Source organism: Ictidomys tridecemlineatus, chromosome 15 (genome assembly GCF_052094955.1).
Source record: "Ictidomys tridecemlineatus isolate mIctTri1 chromosome 15, mIctTri1.hap1, whole genome shotgun sequence".
Taxonomy (NCBI): domain Eukaryota; kingdom Metazoa; phylum Chordata; class Mammalia; order Rodentia; family Sciuridae; genus Ictidomys; species Ictidomys tridecemlineatus.
The window spans coordinates 57,611,906-57,634,608 of record NC_135491.1 but is presented as its reverse complement, the minus strand read 5'-3'; the positions used below and the strand labels follow the sequence as shown (position 1 = coordinate 57,634,608).

At 44.2% G+C, this 22,703-nt stretch overlaps 1 protein-coding gene across 2 annotated transcripts in view; it reads right to left on the bottom strand.

Moving 5' to 3' along the window:
* Usp10 (ubiquitin specific peptidase 10) overlaps positions 1–22,703 on the bottom strand; it is a 63,788-nt gene that overhangs the window by 12,902 nt on the left and 28,183 nt on the right. For both annotated transcript variants that reach the window (XM_078032762.1, XM_078032761.1), the window contains exons 3-9: positions 21,362–21,422; positions 15,520–16,551; positions 5,478–5,569; positions 4,842–4,951; positions 4,241–4,296; positions 3,929–4,032; positions 1,300–1,399 (exon numbers count right to left, since the gene is read on the bottom strand). In XM_078032762.1, the coding sequence (XP_077888888.1) occupies positions 1,300–1,399; positions 3,929–4,032; positions 4,241–4,296; positions 4,842–4,951; positions 5,478–5,569; positions 15,520–16,551; positions 21,362–21,422 (1,555 nt within the window). The remainder of the gene's footprint in view (positions 1–1,299; positions 1,400–3,928; positions 4,033–4,240; positions 4,297–4,841; positions 4,952–5,477; positions 5,570–15,519; positions 16,552–21,361; positions 21,423–22,703) is intronic.

The following is a 22,703-nucleotide window of genomic DNA, read 5'->3' as shown; positions in this document are numbered from 1 at the left end:
AAATCTGCAGGCATGCTGGAAAGCAGATAGAATTTGTAATCGCCATTGGTTTTTCATGAGAGTAAGGGCTGTGGATATGTAGGAAAGACTCTTATCCTGGGATTGAGTGCTTCAGCACTGAGGAGCGAATTAAACTATTATTTGCCCCTTGACTTTGAATCATTCAGGAAAAATGTAAACAGTGTGTGCAAGCCGAGAAAGGTAAACAATAATATATTAATGACTGCAGACTCCAGCAGTTGTGCAGCTACTTATCAAGCTACTCTTTCTGATTTTCTGCATTCTTGATCATTTTCCTAATTGAAAGTATAGGACAGGGGCTGGGGTTGTGCCTCAGTGGTAAAGCCCTTGCCTAGCATGTGTGAAGCACTAAGTTTAATCCCCAGCACCACATTAAAAAACCTAAATAAACAAAATTGAGGTATTGTGTCCATCTAAAACTAAAAATACATTAAAAAAAAAAGTCTAGGACAGGGGACTGGGGTTATAGCTCAGCAACAGAGTGCTTGCCTTGCACATGTGGGCACTGGGTTGATCCTTCAGCACCACACAAAAACAAAAAGATATTATGTCTAACTTAAAAAAAAAATCTTAAAAACAAAAAAAAGTATAGAACAATAGCAGAGGTTTGAGCTAAATTTTAATTTATCTAAATATAATTATCAATGGTATATAAAAGACAACATAAAATAACTAGTTATCTTTTGGGGGAACGGGTACCAGGGATTGAACTAAGGGGCACTTGACCACTGAGCCACATCTCCAGCCCTATTTCGTATTTTATTTAGAGACAGGGTCTCACTGAGTTGCTTAGTGCCTTGCTATTGCTGAGGCTGGCTTTGAACACGTGATCCTCCTGCCTCAGCCCCCTGAGTTGCTGGGATTACAGGCGTGTACCACCACACCAAGCTTAACTAGCTATCTTAATGAGAAAAAAAGTGATTTTTGGAAGGTCCATGGCTGTTAGGAGGGGCGAGGCAGCTTAACCCTGGAGTATGCATAATTTGTTTAAAAATGCATCCTGGGGCTGGGCAGGTAGCTCAGAGGTAGAGTGTTTGCCTAGCATGCATGGGGCCCTGGTTCAATTCCCAGCACAGTTTAAAAAAAAAAAAAAAAAAAATCAGGTTGGGCTTGTGACTCAGTAGTGAAACACTTGCCTCATGAGACACTGGGTTTGACTGTCAGCACTGCATATAAATAAGTGAACTAAATAAAGGTCTATTAACAACTAAAAAATATTTTAAAACATTCTTAGGAAAATATCCTCACACATTTAGTAGGAGAAAGACCATGACCTACTTTCATCATTTGGTGAGAGAAGCTTCTTGAGGCTCAGCATTTCCTCATGGAGGCCATTCAGAATGAAGCCCAAGTATTCCTCGGCATCTTCCTGTCGACCCTGGAAGGGAAGCAGGAGCACATCACCCTCAGGTGGCTGCTGTTCAGGCCTACAGTGTCCAAAGACCTGTATATTCAAACTATGCCTCTGCTGACAATTTCAAGATTAAATATAAAGGAGTTTCAAAAATTGATATGAGTTTTTCTTTGCGTAGCTGAGATCCCATGGAGCAGGATGGAAGGAAAACAGATTAAATACTTATCTCTAGAACGAATAGGAATTTTTATGTTCTTATTTATGTTTTTCTGTATTTTTTTACAGTAGATCATCTTATCATCTTATAGTAAAAAGAGGTTATTTTAAAGTTGCATTTTTGCTTAAATGAAATGTAAGATCAAAAATAAGATGTCTAGGGCCACATCACTGGCTGAGCACAGGGGGTTATCACTTACTCCAGACAGCCTATGCATCTGTTTCTTTTTGATGAGCAACTAACTCTGAGAAAGGACTCCAATCATACGCAAAAACTGGTACTGACTCAGAGAGTGAGTTGGCTATTGTATGCAGATACACACATCAGCAAGACACTTATGGGTGAGGCATATAATGTGGTCACACCTTAGTTTTACAATCCAATGCCGGCTTTGTGTATTCTGTGATTTATCAGGATTGGTTCCCGCTGCCGAGCCCATGGGTCTGCAAGCTCTTCTGCATCAAGTCTCTGGGAAGACTGTACTTGGGTTTGCTCACTCTCTCCAAACAGACCACAAGACCCAGGCAGCACTGCTGTGCCAGCACACTCTGGTGTGTTCAACAAAGGGCAAAATGGGCACCGCCCACGGGTCAGCAGCACAAATGGCTAGCTATGCTCCCTGGAGAGGCCTGTTTGCCAGGCTGGCCCCTGGATGATGTCTGGGAACTTCAGTTTCAGAAAGATCCCCACTATCCCAAGTCCCGAGAAACTTCTGTGCAAGTAACATGGTTTATGCTGAGCAGCTGTTTCCCTTCTGACCCCAGCATGCGTCCCTGGGAGACTACAGTCCCATGTATCATTACAGTTTGATGGCAGAGGAATTAAAAACATGCTGTGTAAAGGTTCTGGGCAAGAAGCTGGGGAATCCCTCCAGACCTGTGTCCTTTTCCTTTCCTGACCTTGCTTAGAAGCCTTCGATGGCGAATAAAGCATAAACACAAGCATACCAGCTTCTGAGTCTGAGTCCTGCCAGCAAGTCAGCAAACCTGAGCAAGGGTGGCCTTGGCGACCTTGACATATTCAGTATTAATGAAATTTCAAAATCATGTTTCTGTTCATTACCAATACTTCTAAGCACAATCCTAAAGAGATTCAGCTCAGAAAACCCTCCCTGAGTAACCCCCTCTACCTCTGCCTCCACCTAAGCTACCCCTCCCCTGCTTCCACAGCAGCTGTACACCATCCCCTCTCTGTATTTACCTGTTTACTTTGTTAGGAATCTGACTCCCACCCTGGACGGTGAGCTCTTTTAGGGCAGTGGGTATGCTTTATTGCATTTCTCCATCCCCTACAAACATTATGTACATTTTCATCATGGGGAAACAGAAATGCAAGCCAATAACAAAAGCTGTATTGCGGGTATTTTTTTCAAAATATCTTTATTTTATTTTTTATGTGGTGCTGAGGATAGAACCCAGTGCCTCAAGCATGCCAGGCGAGTGCTCTACCTCTGAGCCACAACCCCAGTCCTGTATTGGGGGTATTTTAAAAGCTTAAATTCTGCGCTGCCTCCGGTGGTTTCCACTACCCTGCCCTGGACACTCACCCTTCTCCAAAGCAATGCAACTTCAATTTGACTTGATTCAGTTTGGACAGCATTTTCTCATCTGTGCACAAGTTTTCCTAAGCATCATCTCAACCACACACATACTGACTCACCACCACAAACTTGGTCAGGGAAGAAGTGTTCCAGTTAACTGTGCTAAGGGTACCCCTGATTCACTCTCAACAGCTGTCAGCGCCATTGATAAGGCCTCTTTGTAAAACACACAATAAAAATTTTAGGTTTATACCTCAGTGGTGGAGCACCCAGCATAAATGAGGCCCTTGGTTAAATTCCTAGCACTGCAAAACCAAACAAAAAAATCCTTTTTTTTTTTTTTTAAGGTAAAAAAGTGAGGGACCTCGACAGCTGCTGAAGCCTGACACTCTCCTGTACACTGCCACCATCCAGGCCCAATACACTCTACTCTACCCAGAAGGCAGTCAGTGCAGTGGCTAAGCCAGCTGTCTTGAGAGCCCAGCTCAGCCATGCACAGCTGTTTGACCATGGACAGTGGCTTTAGCTCTGTCAGCTGCTAACAAGGAGATGATAACGCTGCTTAACTCACAGAAAGCCAATGCAGTCAGTACTGGGAACAGCACTCAGTACACAGTGAAGGCCTCCTGACATGGGTGGTGGTCACTCTCTCAATGTTACACACAGCTGATTCCACCACAATGCAGACCTAGCCCTGATACCACCACATGACAGCAATGGGGTGCAAGGGCAGCTGAGACAAGGGCAGCAAGGGCAGCAAAGGCAGCACTGGGCATCAGATCTACAGGCCCCAGACCTTTTCAGACAGGCTCGACTTGATCACCGTCAGGAGTCTATAAATGTACGTGGGCTCAAAGGCAGCTCCAGGGCGAATGTCCCTCACGACTTTATCCCCAAGAGCTGCAATAGAAACAGGACACCAAGTTTCAAAACCGAAAGGACATCACAAATCCAAACCATCAAAACTCCCCACCTCCCCACTGGCCAGAGGTTAAGAACAGCACAGATGTGGCCACCTGCATTTACAAAGAAATCTTCTTCTCAGCAAGACTGAATTTATCAAACGCTCCCAACAGGCAGTGTCTCAGAAGTCCTGGCCTCTACTCACCTTGCCGGGGCTTTGGAGGTACTGGCATGTTAGTGAATTCATTCATCAGCCGAACACTAAATGTGGAGAAAGGAGAAAGTGAAGCGATACATTTTTTGCAAAAGACATACTTATGGTCCGAGGTTGAGGCTCAGTGGTAGAGCACTTGCCTAGCACATGTGAGGCACTGGGTTTGATTCTCAGCCCCACATACAGTAAATAAATAAAATATCCATTAACAACTAAAAATATAAATATAAAAAAAGACATTCTAAAGAGCCTTGATGGCTAAGGAGTATTAGGATAAATTTTAGTATAATATTAATTAGGATAAATATAGCAGGCCTTAGGTAATCAATGGTAATGATGATAACAAATCTCTTCTTCATCTTTTCTATATACATGTTTTATAAATTTTAAGTGATATTTTAAACTGGTAAAACAAAAATGTTTTCTACTAAATCTTAAGAAAACATAATGTTCCATTCATAAGCAGATTTAAAAAAACATAACTACAGGACTCATTTGTAGGAAATCAAGAACTCTGCTCGACTATTCAAATTCTAACAATGGAAGGGGGGGAACTCCACCCCTTAACTGTATTTTCCAACACCTTACTTACAAGCTGTCTATCATAGGCGTTGACGTACAAGGCCTTTGCACTTTTGAGTACAGAGGAAGGAACTTCATCAGGTGATACATCGGAGGGCAAGCGACCAACGCCTGCAGAGTCTAAACATTGGCAGTAAGGAAACGTAAAGGAAATGAACCGGCAAATTTCCTAAAAGCACATTAAACACGAGAGCATATAAAAATAAACCGAGGATATTGAGCTACTTAGATAGGTCAACACAAAAAGGCACAGACCAAATAATACTGAGGACAACTGTCTTGTGATCTTACAGAGTGACCTACCATGCAGTCAGGTTCACATTCAGAAACCTGATTCAACCAAGACCATCAGGTCAGTTAGAACAAAATTTGCAGTTCTAAGTAGTCACTCTGCCTACTACTTGGGACCATTACATGAGATTAACACTTGCCTGACTCTGTCATTCACAGGTCAACAAATTCTCTTGTTGGCAGCAGTGGAGAAGCTAGAGTCAGGAATAACCCTGAAAGCAAGGTAGGCAGACTAGCAATGAACCAAGTTTTCAGATTCAAAATTTGGTTTTCATGGAAGCTGCATTAAGTAAATGCACTTTAAGAAGAGACCACTGCAGGAAGTCCACCTGGGGACAGTGTCCAAGAAGGATACAGCATTAATGTAGCACCAGTTTCCTTTATTGATCAGCCCACGGGGTTGCAATGACACTGGTTTATGTATCAGGGTTACATTCTCCAGTAACTCTGAAAGAGCGAGAAGCACATTTAAGAAATTAATGACACCTAGTGAATAACATTTAGATCTATTCTTATGCTCTAGTCCATGGAAGTGTTGAAAATCCCTTCAACAGAACACATACCTGAAGGAAACTCATATTGTTGGAATTTATACATCAAGTATAGTATTTAATGATTAAAACTAGTCTCAATATTCCCCCCAGTACTCATGGGAATGTAACCAGGAAGCGCAAGAAATACCTTTTTAAAATGAGAAACAGAAAAAAAATTAAATATACTATATCAGCATCAGAGGAAGATTTAGAAGCTACAGGCTTTTTTTTTTTTTTCCCTTCAATGCTGACAGCCAGGCATGCCTCATGAATAACAAGGTCCCTTGGACACTAGATACAAAGCATTTAGGTGTGGAATCCAAATCTCCGTCTCTGAAGCCCAGCACCTAGTGCCATGCACACTGCACCGAGGTGCCTGGTGGCGGCTTGGAGAGCCAGGGCGCTCCTGTCACAAGAACCATGCTCTGCCACCTACACTGTATTCTTCATCACAGGCCCACCTGCATGACTGCTGTGCATACTGCAATTCCTTATTCCATTTATAAGCAAGCTTCTGAGCCTCAGATTCACCCTGATGCCATGCTTTTTCAGTCTTAAGAAACAATATCTTTAAACAATAAGCCACAAAAAATGCTTTGAAACAAGACAAGGTCTCTCCATGTCCCATTACAACTCCTGTAACAGCAACGGCTGCAATTTATGGACACCTTTTAAGTCAGCATGCTCTTTTCAACTCACACATGCTGACTGGATGGACTTCACCCTTAATGATCCCAGAGTGCCAGCACTATCCCTTTTTCACTATAAAGAAACTAATAACGCTAAGAAAAAAATTTTTTTAAAATATTTATTTGTTAGTATTTGGCGGACACAACATCTTTGTTTGTATGTGGTGCTGGGATCCAACCCTGGCCGCACGCATGCCAGGTGAGCGCGCTACCGCTACCGCTTGAGCCACATCCCTAGCCCAACGCTAAGAAAATTTAAGTAACTTGCCTATGACCTCACAAGATCTAGGTAGTGTGGCCATGGCCTGGATTCCATGATCTGTGGCCACAGGACACTGCCTCCTTTACTTTTAATTGCATGAAAGGAAAGAAAACTCAATGCACACAAATTGACATTAGCATTTATTTAAGGCAACACACAAAGAAAAATTGCTCAAAAACAGCTGCACTGGCAGGTCCCAGAATTATGCATAAGTCAAATGCACAATTCAAATGTCAACACACACATCTCATTTCCTCCTTCCCTTTTCCTCTACCTGAGGAAGCACAGGGAAAAAGTTTCAAGTAGCTCTCCCACAATAAAAGTAAAACATGCAGGTTCAAAAGAACCCAAGAGTGTCTTTTCAATTAGACTAAGCTTGTAAAGTTCTTCTTACCTGTCTTACTACAGGGTGACAGTCAGTTACAGAACTGAACCCCAAGACCACATGTGGTGACTCCCAGCACAGATGGTACCTGTCATCTGGGGGACACCATGCTGGGAGCTTTATCTGCATTATTTATAATCATCATAACAACACTGTCCTCGAGGCACTTTTTATAATCCCCACTTTACAGATGGTCATGTAACTGGACCAAGCTGTAAGACCTGGCTCTACCTGATTCAGTAGCCAATCTCTTTCTTCCTCTCCAATATGCACTGTGCTCCACTTAAAAATCCCTTTTACTTTGAGGTTTCAGACACTCTTCCCACGGCTTCAGATGTACCTAAGAGTAGATTTTTACACTGTTTTCATCAAATTACCACAGGAGGTAAGCACTTCTAGTGTGTGCCACAGCACAGCAATGAGTCAATAATTGCTTTGCCCAAACCTGTGCGTTTCCAGACACACATCGATACTCTAATGCAATGGCACAATGTCTTAAAGCAGCATCATACCCCAAAATCTTTGGCATAGTATTTCTACACCTAATAACAATTGCATAAGTGTTTATGTAACCATAAGACTCAAGGTGAGCAGTCTTCCTACCACAGGAGCCTTCCTTAAAAAACACCCTGCCTTTTGCTGATGACTAAGCGGACCCTGGCTGAGCCCCACCTGGCCCAGAAGACTGAGTGGCAGCCCTGTTCTAGGACAGCTCATAGTCCAGTGACAAAAGGAACTTTGACTCCCAGCTATAGTCCTACAGCAGGCTCAGCTGGTCAGGGCTGGGGGATGATGCTTTGTGCTGTATACAGACTGTAGAAGCACTGGGGAGGCCAGTCAGGAGCTGACGGCTGCACATGGAAGCTGTAGAGGAACAGAGACAGACACCAGCAGTCAGTCACTGGGGGTGAGGGGTGGTCCTATGTTCTCCAAGAGGACACAACAGGACAAGCAAGTTGTGTTCTGTTTGTGTGGTAAGGAGAGAGCAAGTTCAGTCCTAGAGGTGGACAGAAGGAACATCACCACCCGCAGTGCTTTACACACACAGCCTAGGGAGTCACCTATCTATACTCCCACAAACACACACTCAAGCCCCTAGGGTTCAGGGCGGGGAGTGTACATTCTGATGCAAGAGAAGCAATGGCTCCCAGGCCAAAGTGGAGAGCAGTGGGAGCACTCGGCGGAGGCCTGGCTGGGCAGTGGCGCAGGACCACAGGAAGGAATGAGGACGGGGCATACACTGGTGTTTGAGAGGGAGATGAGCCTTCTATTTTTCTGATGACATGAGAGGCAAAGGTGTAAGAGAGGTGGGGACGGGCATGAAGACACTCGCTCTTATTCAGCAGACACTGACGGGAAACAGAAGGAACCAACCCAGACGAGGTACCCAGATCTGTCTGAAACTTCCCTCCCACGTCAAACCTGATTACAAATGATCGCGAGTACTCTAAATTCAAGAGTTTCAGCTCAAAACAAGAAAACCCCACTAATGACAATGCTAACTCTGCCTCCAAAGGGAGGCGAGGTGCCAGCAGGTTGAGGAGTGGCTGCACTAAGGCCACCTGGGAACAGGCTGCTTTCAGGTTCTCAAGTGAGCTGTGGCCCGCTCTACCTGAATGCTGGAGGCTGTGACCCTAGAGCCAACTGCAGCTGATTGCTTGCCAGCATTGACTTGCGAAGCACGTATACATGTCAGACAGAACCTGTTGGCTTCTATATCAACCCTTCCCTCAAATCAATGCCAATTTATGGTTTGCCCCTTCCCTGGTTCTCTTCCATGGTATCAAGTTCAAGTCTTTTAGCATCACCTAGTGGTTTGTTCAAGAACTGCAACCAACAGAGCATTCCACAAGGACACATACCTGCAATATCAAAAGAGCAAAGACTGAAACATGTTGTACAACCAAAATCACATTCGGTACAGCTTCTTTCAAGTTTTTAACATCCTTTCAATGAGTCCTCTGATACAATGGTTTGTTTGTTTTTGCATTTTTGGTACTGAGAATTGAACCCAGGAACACTTTACCACTGAGCTACATCTTCAACCCTTTTTATTTTTTACTTTGAGACAGGGTTTCACTAAGTTGTTTAGGGTCTCACCAAATTTCTGAAGCTGGCCTCAAACTTGCAACCCTCTAGTCTCGGCCTCCCAAGTCACTGGAATTATAAGGCGAGCACCATCCATGCCCAGCTTGGTACAATGTTAAGTGCAGAACAAATCTTTACAGACGGAAAACGTGATACTGGAATTCTACATTTTCTTAATGCTTATTTTTACTCCTCCATACCTTTTCTCTAGTGATAGATCTTTTATAAACTAAAATACGGTGTCAACCTGTTATTAGCATCTTCTAATGACCTCAAAATGTGATTCTCTAGAAGTTGTGCCTGAAAACAGTCCCCACTGAAGGCCCAGAAGGCTGTCCACGTGGTTCTCCAAGCAACAGAGACAGCTATCTGTCCTGAATTAGTGGCAGCTGGACACTGCTCCAGAACAAAACCTCACACTTAACTGCTCAACAGGGTCTTCCCTGTCCAAGGTAACAGCACCCAGTGGCTTTTGTGGTCCCCAGTCTCCAATTTGGTACTGCGACTCCTACTGGTTGCAAGAGGCTGCCTTCCCTGTGCCCTCCCCGCCCAGGGTAGGTGATCACTCCGGCCCCCCTTCTCATCTTGCGCCTTGGGCTGCCCTCTAAGCAGGAAAATCACTGCCTGCTGGCCCAGACTGCCTGGCACACAGTGTGTTCCCGTGGGGCAACAGTACAGGTGGATTAAACATCTGCAGATCTGGGTTGCTGGTGTCAACACACGACTCCACTCCAACTTGCTAGAAAGGACTTGAGGACTTTAAAGCTCACTTCACCTCACAGTTAAGAAAGCCCATGAGAGGCTCTGGGCAAGAGCCCAGGGACACAAACCAGAAGACCTGGGTTCCCACGAAGGCTCTGCCGCTCCATTCACTTTAAATCTAGAGCAGATCACTTAACTCCTCACCTGCAATGAACTGCAGGTGCAAAGCACTAAAAGGGCATGAGGAAGGAAATGTACAGACAATACCTGCATGGAGGTGCAGAATACAGGTGCAAAGAAAAGGGAATTCATGCACAGGTTTGAGAAAATAATTTCAGCATTCCAAGAGGAAATAGTTAAGCTAAATTCCCTAAACTTATAGGTTTTGAACATGTTGAGAATATATATTAATAAAGTTCCATTTCAAAAAGGAATGATATTCTAAAAAATCTCAGACTAAATACCTTATTGTCTAGGATTTTCTCTTAAGATCCAAATATCCCCAAATCCTGCAGTTCCAGTTTTGTAGCAACTGCACATCATGCCTTTTCCCCAAGTAACTTCAACAGCCATAAAGTGTGTGACACCAACACATCATGGAGGGGCTGGTGAGCTCCTCCTCTGTGGCACAGTGAGAGAACTCAGAGCAAAGGCAATCCTGGTTTCTGCCAGCCAACACCCAGTTACCAAACCAAGTTCTGCCGAGATGGGGACTTGGGGACTAGCGAGGTGAGCACCACTTTCAACTTTCTAGCAGCACTCTTTGGTTAATTAAGTGCCTCCTTTAGCAACACCATCATTTCCATTTGCTATTTTATTCCTAGACTAAAACCAAGAGGCACTGTAGTTATGGGAGTCAAAAGAACCAAAAGAAAGGAGGATGGCCAGGAAGCAGAAGGAGGGAGTGTCTCTGGAGTTTAAACTTTAAAACAGACCTGTGTTCCAAAATCATGGCTGCTGGTTTGATGGCTTGATCTGCTTCATCTCCCTTGAGGGCAACAACTCCAGATCGGCTCACAAGAGCAGACTGACCCCTTCCAGCCGCCTTGCTTCAATTCCCACCGCGGGAGCCATTGACCATGGAAATCCTGCAGAGCTGACTTCAGGGGTACACTCCCATACCCCATCCATCTTTTGGTAAGGGTTGGTGGGGCAGCCCAGGTCAATGTTCACCCACTGGCAAGAAATGCCAAAAGATGATAAGAGATACAAAGTTGAAACCCCTGTGTTTACTTCATTAAAAGGCTGAGTTAAAGTTCACTATTTTATGAAATTTGACAACACTCAGAAAAAACAAATTGCTTAGCATCCCTTCTGTTTTCTCAAGACACACAAAGCTCACATGCTGTTATAAATGAGTCACCTGAAATGATTTATGAACTCAATGACAATACTAGCATTATAAACCTTGATATCATCAAAGTTTGTTTCCCTAAAATTAGGATTTAGAGGTCACATTACCAATTAACATGCATGAAAAACCAAGGTGCAGACTGGTTCTCAAGGTCAATAACTGACCCCTAAATCCACATTCTGATGCTGACCTGCTATTCTCTAACCTTTGTAACTCTCCAGAACATTCTTACAGTGCTTTTCTTCTCCTCATCACCATCACTTTGGAAGGACACAGGTATTTTGGTCATCTAATCAGGTGGAGAACAACAAAGTGACCAAAATGTCCCACTACCCATTGGCCACAGATCAACTCCAAGTCAAGGGTTTCAGGTCACTTGTACACGAGACAGACACGTTACAGATAAGCAAGGACACACACACATGGAGTCAGCCAGTGGCTGCCTCTCACCCATAGGGTGACATCCTGCCAACAGGGGCATAGCTTTTAACTACTTCAGAGTTTTCAGAAGGGTGCAAAGTATTTGAGATCATTTCCCACAGAAGGGGAAGGTATGTAATATGATTTATAAACCATCAAAACAAAACAGTCTTAGGACATATTTTCACTTATACTTCATGCACACGTGAACATGGAAATCAACCCTTCTGAGCAGATCCAACTGGGAATGACTGCTGCTCTTCAGCAACAACTTTTAGGCATAAAACCACCATGCAACACCATGCAGAAACAGCCTGATCAGCAACACTGCAAGCCCCAGACTTTAGCAGCATATTTTTAGAGTTAACCTCATTTTACCTGATTCTCTTTCACTGGAATCTGATTAGAGAATACAGACTCATCTCTCTCATTGCCCAGCCTTTAAACAAACTACACTGATGCGTGATTTTTAAACACCCAAACCAAAATAGCTCTATTTGTACTGTAGAAGTTTTTAATCATAGTTTACTTTGGAATATGACTTGTGTCCCTGGTAGAGCCCAGAAGAAAGTTACTGTCTTTGAAGCAGGTGCTTAGCTGCGAGCTCCTGTGTGCAGTTACTCTGAGAAAGCAATGGAGGAGGCAGTAGCAAAGACCACCCTCCCCTGGTGTACCCCTGTCACAATGCTTTCTGAACACAGCCTGAGTCACAGCCACTGTCAAACACAAGCTACCCAGATTTTCAAGTTCCTTTGGTTGCCCCCTGGCTCAGTTATTCCTAATGGAAAATGACGACGCTCTTAGAGCAACATAAACCAGCCCCGAGACAAACTCCTTCCCCTGTTCTGTTCAGACGCACACTTCGCTAGACTCAGAAAGTGGCATCCAGTGTTGAGTTAACCTGCTTCTCCCGGACATCTCCTCCTCTTAAACAGCCAGTGGAGCAAAATGTTGCAAAGTTACACAGAAAAGATGATAAAAGTCAAACCATTCAAGTGGGTAAATGGTCTCTGGGTAATCAAAGGGCTGTGTTTTACTTCAAAATGCCTCAAATGGGTGCATGTGGAGCTCAGGGCAGAGCACCTGCCCAGTGAGCTGGAGACGTGGGTCCCATCCCCAGCACCACTGTGTCTCCTATGATGCTTATTTTCCTGTACAATGGATTTGCCTTCCTGATCTGTATCTGACTTCTGGTTATACAAAAATCAGCTGGAATCACTAAGCAGATTTAATTAATGATAGAGGAGATAATCCAGAAAAGTGGACATCAGAAATAATCTGGGATCAAAAACAGTGATTACTGAAATAATTCAAAAAAGAATAGATGGGGTATCTGTACTGTTTCATTCTCTCTCTTTCCCAAGGTATTATGATTAACTTTAATTAATAATGTAATAAATTAATTTATAAAAATTAATTCATTTAATAAATATAATAGAATTTTATGATAAACATTAAAAAAACTCAGTAGAACCAGCTAGATTCTAATACAAGTCATATTCTCATTTAGTTAGATGAGCATTTCATTCAACTAAATGCTACTTAAAATAAGTAAGCCTACACTGAAAAATATGCCCATTAAAGGAAATCTTTGGTAGTGAATCTGACTTTGTGTGTGTGTGTGTGTGTGTGTGTGTGTGTGTGTGTATTTTTTTAGTTGTAGATGGACTATAATCTGACCTATTTATCATTCTGATAAAGTAAATCCATAAGCAGGAGAAAATGGTAAAGGTATAAAAATTTCCAACAGTCCCACTTTACCTCAGCCCTCCATTCCCCAAGAGTGAGCATTGTCACTGAGTTATTTCACAGAAGGCAATGCTGACAACAACAAGAGCCAAAGAAAGGGACAGTTTAAAAGGAACTGTACTTCTGCTCACAGAATGAGTGAGTACATCTTCGTAACTAGCCTTATCAAAATAATATTAAGGACTAGGCACGGTAGCACACATCTGTCATCCCAGCAGCTAGGGAGGCTAAGGCAGGAGGATCCTGAGTTCAAAAACAGCCTCAGCAAAATCGAGGAACCAAGAAACGCAGTCAGACCCTGTCTCTAAAAAATACAAAATAGGGCTGGGGATGTGGCTCAGAAGTCAGGTGCCACATCCCAAGTTTCAATCCCTGGTACCCCCAAACAAAAACAAAACAATAACATTAGAAAAAAAATCTACTGGCCTCTCAGTGTCACCAGTTGCTGTGTGCACGTGGAGGACTGAGCTAGCTCGCAATGAACACCTCTTTGCTGCTTACGTGGAAAAAAAAAAAAGGAGAAAATAAATCTACTGGGGAAGAAGACATGATGCCTACTGAAAAATGACAACCTGAACTGTGCCCAGCAAGCTCTCTGCCACCACCTGAGAAACTGGCAGGCCTCTACCTGCAGTCTTTGGCAAAGCTGGTTTGCCATCAGACTCCAACATACACAGAATGGAGCAAATATGTACTGAAGCACTTTTAAGGCACATGACTGAGCAGACTGCTTTGTTGAATGGAACTTCTCTTTCTTATTTTAAATAGAGAATGAGAACATTTTCAGAGAGGGAAGGTGCTCCTTTGTGAAGTAACTTACAGGAATAAAAGTATAATTACAATGCTTTTAAGACCCTGAACTTACAATGCACGGTTTTAAAAACATTCTGATGTACATTTTTGTTGTAGGTTTGAAAAAAACTTTTTTGACTTATTAATCTATGCAAAGGCTTACAATGCCTTATCCTGACTGTGACAGCAGGCCCTTGCAATGAATAGATTCTAAAAGAAATATATTGAATGTATTAAATAAACTACCCAAAATAATGATGGTTAATCTATAGATTTTTTTTTCATTTTAAGGAACCTCCAGAAAAGCAAGATGATTCAAAATAATAGTGGAAGAAATAAAATACTCTTTAAAAATAAAGCAAGAAAGACAGTAATCACTTGCTGTCATCCTACTGCCATCCGAGACAGTGCTCTCTTGTGGTGGAATCTGGCGTGTCTGTCTTGGCTCACTATACACTCTGGCACTGAATGCTGTCAGAGTGCTAAAGCAGAAGCACACAAGTCTAAACGAGTCTGCCTACAACTTGGCTAGTGGGGCAACGGCCTGAAAAGCTGGCTGCCAACCTTGACAGACCCACACCTAAAGCAGCAGCCTGTACTGCTGAGGCACAAAAAAACCACACAGCTCCTTGGAAGCTCTGACTCCTACCTTCCCCTTAAACCCAACCTGTGAATTGCACTGTTCACTTTATGGTACTAGGGATTGAGCCCAAGGGTGCTTCACCGATGCACTATATCTCCAGCCCTTTTTATATTTTATTTTGAGACAGGGCCTGAGTTGCTAAAACCGATCTAGAACTTGTGATCCTCCTCAACCTCAGCATCCCAAGTAGCTGGCATTTGACACCATGCCTGGCTACTTTACATTTTTACTGTGAGTAGAAATAAAATGTTAATTTTGGGCTGGACTCAATTTTTCTTTTCTTGTCAATAGCTGGCTTAGGTATGCTAAAACTCTGGATAAAATCCACCTACTCAACCAAAGTAGTCACTAAAAAAAGAAAAAACTGGGCTGGGATTGTGGCTCAGTGGTAGAGCGCTTGCCTAGTATGCATGAGGCACTGGGTTTGATCCCCTGCACCACATAAAAACAAATTAAAAAAAAGGTATTGTGTCCGTCTACAACTTAAAAGGCAAGAAATGGAACAAGGATCTGTAACCAGAGGAAGGACTTATGACAGACAAGAACTGTTTTTCACTTAACGTGAAGGTCCGGCACCCCTCCCCGCTTGGTGTTCCTGTGTGGTTTACTATCAGACAATGTTTGTTTAAGACACAGGCACTCTTTCAAACTCCCCCCATCCACATCATCTACTGCGGCTGTCACCAGAGTGCGAAAGCAAGCCCCACTGTCTTCCACTGCTCCCCCCAGTCCACGAGATGTGCGCCCATCTTCACTCACCCTGCACCTGTTTAACTGTACCTGCAATCTTTATGGCTACAGGATCCTCTGAAACTGGAACAAGCCCTTCTTTGACTTCAACCTGCTTTTCAGAGACCAGGGGAGATGGGGTAGGAGGAGAACACTTGGTTTCCACATAGGCCACAGGTGAGGAGGAAGAGGGCTTAGAATCGTGGAAGAGGCTGGCCCAGGACTTGGCAGGCTGGCTAATGGGAATGGTGCCGGGCGCAGAGACCGTGCTGTCAGCAGGAGGTGACACGCTCTCGGGCTTCACTGGGTCCAAGTCTATGCTTTCCACAGTATGCAGCTCCACCCCGTTGGCAGCTGTGCCCTCACGGGAGGATTCAAGTATTTGTCCATTTGCAACTCCAAGGTTTTCAGTAGTATCAGTACCAGAGTAGGGCGGAGCCACAGCTGTCCTTAGCAGGCTACCTGCAGGGAGGCAGGGCTGCTCAAAATCAGTCCCATGGCAGCCCTTAGGCTGCCCCGCAGTCCTGGCATCTCCATCCAGTGCTCCAGGGAAAGGACCGTCAGGCACAGTGTCACTGATGAAGTCCATGGAGTTCTGAGGGCTGCCACAAGTCCTCGGCGTAACAGGTGGGAGCACATCACCCAGAAACCCTGTGTCCTCAGCACCCACGCTGGTGGGGCCTGCTGAAGCGGCGTGGCCGTTGACCAGGGCTGCTGTGGAAACACTCTCCTCGCCCCCATCTTTCAAGTAACTGTAATACCCAGGAGGCCGTTTTTTCTTTTTTTTACGCTCTCTTTGTCCAAGACCACCAGAGACACCATCATTTTCCAAAACTTCTGCCTCCACATTAGAACTGCTATGCAAAGTGAGGGCAGAGACTGGGCACTGGCAGTCAACAGTGCTGTAGTTCACCTCTTTATCGATGCCATCGGGGGTCTTTCTGGAAGTTGTACAACCAAGGATAAATTCAGGGGCCTGAGGATTCAATGTGCTTGAAATACTGTAGCTGGGGGTTCTCGGCAAAGTGTCATTGGGTTCAATTACTTCATTAACACCAAACTCAATTCTCTGATATTCTTGTCCTGTTTGGAGAGAAACTGATTAGTAAATAGCCACTTAGTTAAAACCATGGCTCTATAAACTATGAAAGTGCCAATAATGACTCATTTTATTTTTGAAAACTGAAACCTCAAATTGTTTTCCTAATTTAACAAATCTATAATATATTTTATTTCTAGCCAGGCGTGTTGGTGCATGCCTGTAATCCCAGCATCTTGGGAGGCTGAGATAGGAGGATCGGGAGTTCAAAGCCAGCCTCAACAATGTTGAGGCGCTTAGCAACTCAGTGAGTCCCTGTCTCTAATAAAATACAAAATAGGGTGGGGATGGCTCAGGGGTCAAGTGCCCCTGAGTTCAATCCTTGGTACCGGCCCCCAAAAAATAAATAAATAAATAAATGAACGTGTGTGTTTGTGTGTGTATGTGTGTGTGTGTTTCTCTGTGTATAATTTCTAGGTTCAATAAATAATTTGCTGAAAATAAATAACATCTATAAAATTATATTCAATGGGGATATGAAAAATAAAAACCTATGCTGTTCTTCAATCTTTTGGGTAACTAAAAAAGAATTTTAGAAGACAAAAGTTAAAATAAATTTGTGGTTAAAAAAAATGTTTTGTCGGGCTGGGATTGTGGCTCAGTGGTAGAGCACTCGCCTTGCATGTGCAAGACCCTGGGTTCAAATCTCAGCATCACATAAGAATAAATGAGTGAAATAAAGGTATTGTGTCCAACTACAACTAAAAAAATAAACATTTTTTAAAAAATATTTTGTCTTGGGCTGGGGTTGTGGCTCAGTGGTGGAGTGCTTGCCTCACATGTAAGGCACTGGGTTCCATTCTCAACATTGCATATAAATAAATGAATAAAATAAAGGTCCAGATGGGCGTGGTGACACATGCCTGTAATCCTAGTGGCTCAGGAGGCTGAGGCGGGAAGATCACAAGTTCAAAGCCAGCCTTAGCAACAGTAAGGTGCTAAGCAACTCAGTGAGACCTTGTTTCTAAATAAAATTCAAAACAGGGCTGTGGATGTGGCTCAGTGGTTGAGAGCCCCTGAGTTCAACCCCCAGTGCCCTCCCAAAAATAAACAAATAAAGATCTACCAATAATTAAATTTTTTTTTAATTTTAACATTTAAAAAAATTTTTAAATTAAAACAAAATGTTTTGGTTTTGTACATACCTCGGCTGGGAGGCGGATCAGTGGACAGCGCGTGCCTGGGTTCAATTCCCAGCACCACAAAACAACAACCAAACCTCAAAGGAAACTTGCTTATACCTTACTTTATGCTTATAGGAATATGTACTTTGGACAACTTACTTTGGGGGGGGGTTGGGGAGGACATGGCAACCAAAACATTGTCATGTCAGCTTCTCTAATTAGTGTGACTCAAGAACTCAGAGACAGGAGGTACACAAAGAATCCCGTCCAGAAGCAGACACTGTCTCTGGGCCTCCTCCAGGGCACCTCAATGGAAACATGGAAATGGCCTCCTGAGGTGGATGTAGTGCCCACCGAATGAATTCACACTCCATCAGCTCCAGGAGTGGCAAAGACACTTCCAAACACTCCAACAGATAAATCTGGACTTCTAAATATCTCCTTGGAACTTTTTTATACTTCCTCCCTGTTAGCCATAATCTACATATTCATTAATGACAAGCTGTACATATCTTCATAGCTCATTTCTCTCAAATTAGGTTGAATATGAGAATTGTGTCTTTCAACAGACTTCAAGCATCAATGTTACTCTCTATTTGACTAAAAGGTTTTAAGTTTGAAGCTAAGAAAAGGACATATGACTTATAATTCATTTTTAATGCAAGAGTGAAGATGTCATTGAGTCTAGCATAAGGGGCCAATGTTTTTTCAGGGAACATATTTCAAGAAAAGTTATCACACTGCACCAAGAATGGTGTCCTACTAGAGAAAACTGACTATGTTTTACTTTGGCTCCAAAGTCTTTTTTTAGGAATAAAAAACAGACCAGTTAGGCAAGTGGTGTACACCTGTAATTCCAGCAGCTTTGGAGGCTGAGGCAGGAGAATCACAAGTTCAAAGCCAGCCTCAGCAACTTAGTGAGGCCCTAAGCAACTTAATGAGACCCTGTCTCAAAATAAAAAATAAAAACCGGCTGGGATGTGGCTCAGTGGTTGAGTGCCCCTGATTTCAATCCCCAGCACCAAAAAGAAAAATACAGACCAATAGAAGCCAATGATGTGCTAGTCAATGGGAGGGAAGAAGTCAGGTGCCTAATGGCCGACTGAGCTGAGTCTTCCATTTGTTTTAGTATCATAACTGGGGCGGGCAAGGGGTGCAATCCTGCCCACAAAAACAGAAAGTTCTTGGGGAAGAACACTGATCATGATTACACCTATCAGCAAGTCTACACTTAAAGCTACCAATAGGACAGCCTGTGTCCTCTGATCCCTGGGTATTCATTTTTTGTTTCCTTCATTTAAAAGAGAATGGTTATTCTGTCTAGGGGCTGACTGTCCATTCTGCTTCCAGCATCACCTACTCATGATGTGTGAGGCTGCAAAGCTATGTGGACGGAAGTGAATGTGCCTGGGTGAAGGACACCCACCCAGGGAACCCCGAGATGCTGGTGCGTGCTGTAAAACCTCATGGACTCAGCATGCTGCTCAGGTAAGGCTGTTTCCAGCAGAGCACTGCCTTCCCCACCTCGACTCTCAATCTCAGAGCGTTACATGAGCTGGGGGGAAGTAGCGTGGACACAGTTGCTACAATGTGCCACCCCTACCACCAAGACGTCCACCCAGTACTGTTTGGCTGGCATCACTGGAAGGCGAAAATCATAGCCAGGACTGTTCCTCTTCCCAAGGATGCTAACAGTGGACACAAGTGGAAAGCTCAGGCAGAGCCCAGTGTGTCGGGAGAGAGTGGAGGAGGCCTGCGGGCATGGTTTTCAACATGGGAAGACAGGAAGGCTACACTCAGGTGCTGCAGGCAGATTTGCTGAAGGAACCAGAAGCAGCTCAGATGAAATGACAGCATCCCAGGGCAGCAATTCTCAAAGGGTGCACAGTACATGCAGTACAGTGGCCCGAGGTGCAAGGTAGGGGGTGGAAGGCCAGAGGTGAGCAAGGCCAGGTCCCCATGCAGGAAGTTCACACTTACTAAGGAGACAGACAAGCCAACTGAGGAGGAGGATGCAGAGAGTGAGGTGAAGCTGTGACTGCTGCTAGGCACAGGACCAGGTCATTTCAATAAGAGCTACAGAGAGGTCCGTGGAGCCTAGAGGACAACTAAATGGGGTGGGGGTTGAGGCGAGGCTATGAAGAGCTCTAGAAACTGTCTAAAAAGGCAGAGCTATAAAAAGTGATGCTACGAGGAAGTGCCTGCAGGTGGTCTGCTGCAGCAGGCTGTGGTGGGAGGCAGCAGCAGAAAGCATCTTAAATCATTCAGCCAACAAACACACTGAGGGCTTCAGGCTTCTGGATATACACTGTGCAGCTGACAGGCATTCAGAAATTAATGTGTCCCTGCCACCCACAGCTGGGCATGCTGAAAGGGAGGAAGACCCATCAGGGGGGCAGGCCCATGAAGAGTAACCAAAGTAATGGAAACACAGAGCAAAGAGGCTTCAGAGACAGGGGCCTAGCACGCAGGCAGGTGGCAATATTCCAGCTGTGTTTCCAGTAGAATAAAAGAAGGATTAAGGGAGCAGAGAATGGAGGAGGAGAGCCAAGAAGTACAAAAGCCTAAAGGGGGAGTGGATGAGAGGGTGTGGGACCAGGAAGAAAGCACAGGAGGGAGAACAGGGCATCTGTAAGCACAGAACATGCAGCAGCATATGCTCTCTGCGTGCTCGGCAGAGGCACAGGAGGAAGGACCCCGCCCCGAGCACGTGCAGTCAGATGGAAAAGTGGCCTAGAGGCTGCAGCAGGCTTTTGGGTCCCCAGAACTTCATCTGTTTTATTAATCATCCTCAGCTAATACTAAATCTGCACTTTCCCCTATAGTCTCCTACATTACTGTTTCCTATAAAATGGATAACTTTAGATACAATCACTTTCAATGTTACCATGTTGAATAAAAGGTTAACTTGGTAAATCTTTTTTCACAAGTCTTACACCACACTAACTAAAAAGGGAATCGAAACTCCTGGCTCTCCAAGAAATAATATTCTTTCAGCTTCTCAGAGGCCAGCAAGGGCCTTTAGTGCGAACTGAAAATGATCTAGACAGGTTTCAGCCTGAGACGGCAGGCAGCCTGTGCTGATTGCAGAGCCTTCTAGCATTTCAACACTGGTGCTGAAACAAAAGGAAATGGTTGCATCTCAATAAGTGCCATCCCTGGCCATCAGCCCAGGGCCTGTGACCAAGTCCAAAAGAAGGGCACACCAAGAAATGAAGCCTTTCCCTGAATTCCCAAGAGGGCAGCCACAGACTGGGGCAAAGAACAACAGTTCCAGATGGCCCTTAAATGTCCAAAAACTAGCCCCCAAGACCACCCATCCCTGGGCCTGCTGCTCCCCCAGCAGCAAAACGAGGAAACTCTCTTGAAACCTAAGCGTGAGGCTATAAAGAATGGCACACGTGTGGCACTGAGAACACTTAAGAAAAAACTAAACAACCATTCCCTAGGCTGAATCCCGAGTCTTGGACTCTGAGGTCCAACACACCCCTTAGAGCCAGTTTGCCAGTCAGAGCAGCTCACTGATGAATTACACTGTGGTTCAACAACTTAACACTACAAAGAAATGTTGATTCAAAAAGCATGAACCAGAGGACAGCAATGTTTGCAGGTAGCCCACCAAGGACACCTGGACAGAACCGAGTCGGGAAATAGGAGAGAACCAGCTTACCATCAGGCAGTTCATCTGCAGCCTGTGTTCCACACAGAGCTGTTCCGCTGTACGGAGGGAGCTGCACAAGGAATCAGAAAACAAATTTTAATTCAACAGAAAGTTAAAACCCAATACTTTCTACTGCACATTAAGGCAACATTTCATTAAAACCCTTTATCCATGCAACTTCTCTTGACATTACTTTTAATAGAATAACATACATAGTGAGTCTCTAAAATCTAAAACCAGCTTTTATTCCCTTAAAGGAAAAAAAACACTATAAAAATGCTTTCAAATATTTGTCATTATGAAACATCCAAAAATGAGGCCAAATTTTTAAATGAACTCTAACAGACATGGAAATTGGCTACAATATATGCTTCTGACACAGACTGCTTTTCTTGGGCTGTTGGTGGCTGACCACAGAGACCACAGACCCTCTGCTGTCCACTAGTGAAGATGACTCTTCCTGACCATCTGCACTTTTTTTATGACCACCACAGCATAGCAGCAGAGGTTAGGACCAGGTCTATTGTCAGAGAGCAGAGAACAATAGCCCACCAGAAAGACGGGCCTGAGACCATGGCTCCCTTTTAAACACAGTGCCCCATGCATAAATGAATCGATGGCTAGACAGCATGTTTCTTGTTTGAGAGAAAGCAAATGACACAATCAGACTTCCATGTACAAAGCAGGATCATACTGTGAACCTCTCCAGTACTTCTTCCTAGCTAGTCCATGTTGGTCCAAGAGCTGGGAATGCTTCAAATGACATGTGTGGAAAAAGAAAATTTAGGAGAAGGAATTAGGTAAGAAAGAACAAATATCTGCTACCTGGAAGCAAACAGAAACCAAAACACCATGACTCTGTGCAACCCTTCTCCAAGTCTGCTCACACATCCATGCAGCACAATGGCCTGCAAGTCCAGATGGGGCTGCGGCCCACTGGGGTGGGAGCTCCCTGGCAGCTCTCACCCACTGCTGTTGTGGAGCTGCTGCCTGAGTGGCTGATGAACTCTTAGCCAGACAATTTGGCAATCAGAATGGATAACTCCTCACACCTACCCCTAAGCTCTTGCCCCTAAAAATAATGACAAACAGGAAATCAAGGGGAAAAAAAGAGTTGACTAGAAGGGAAGCCAACACCTCAGGACCTGCAGCTGTACAGTCCCCTGGTCAGGAGGCACCATACTCAGCACACAGACAAGTGCTGACATGGACACTGCACCTGGCCCCTGTAGAGCAGAGACCAGTCCACATGCCACACTTCAGGTGGACCACAGTCAGAATAGAGGCATGCGTCTGTCCAAAGCAGTGGGCACAGAGCTGTCAAGGATACCATGAAGCATGACTCTGCCCT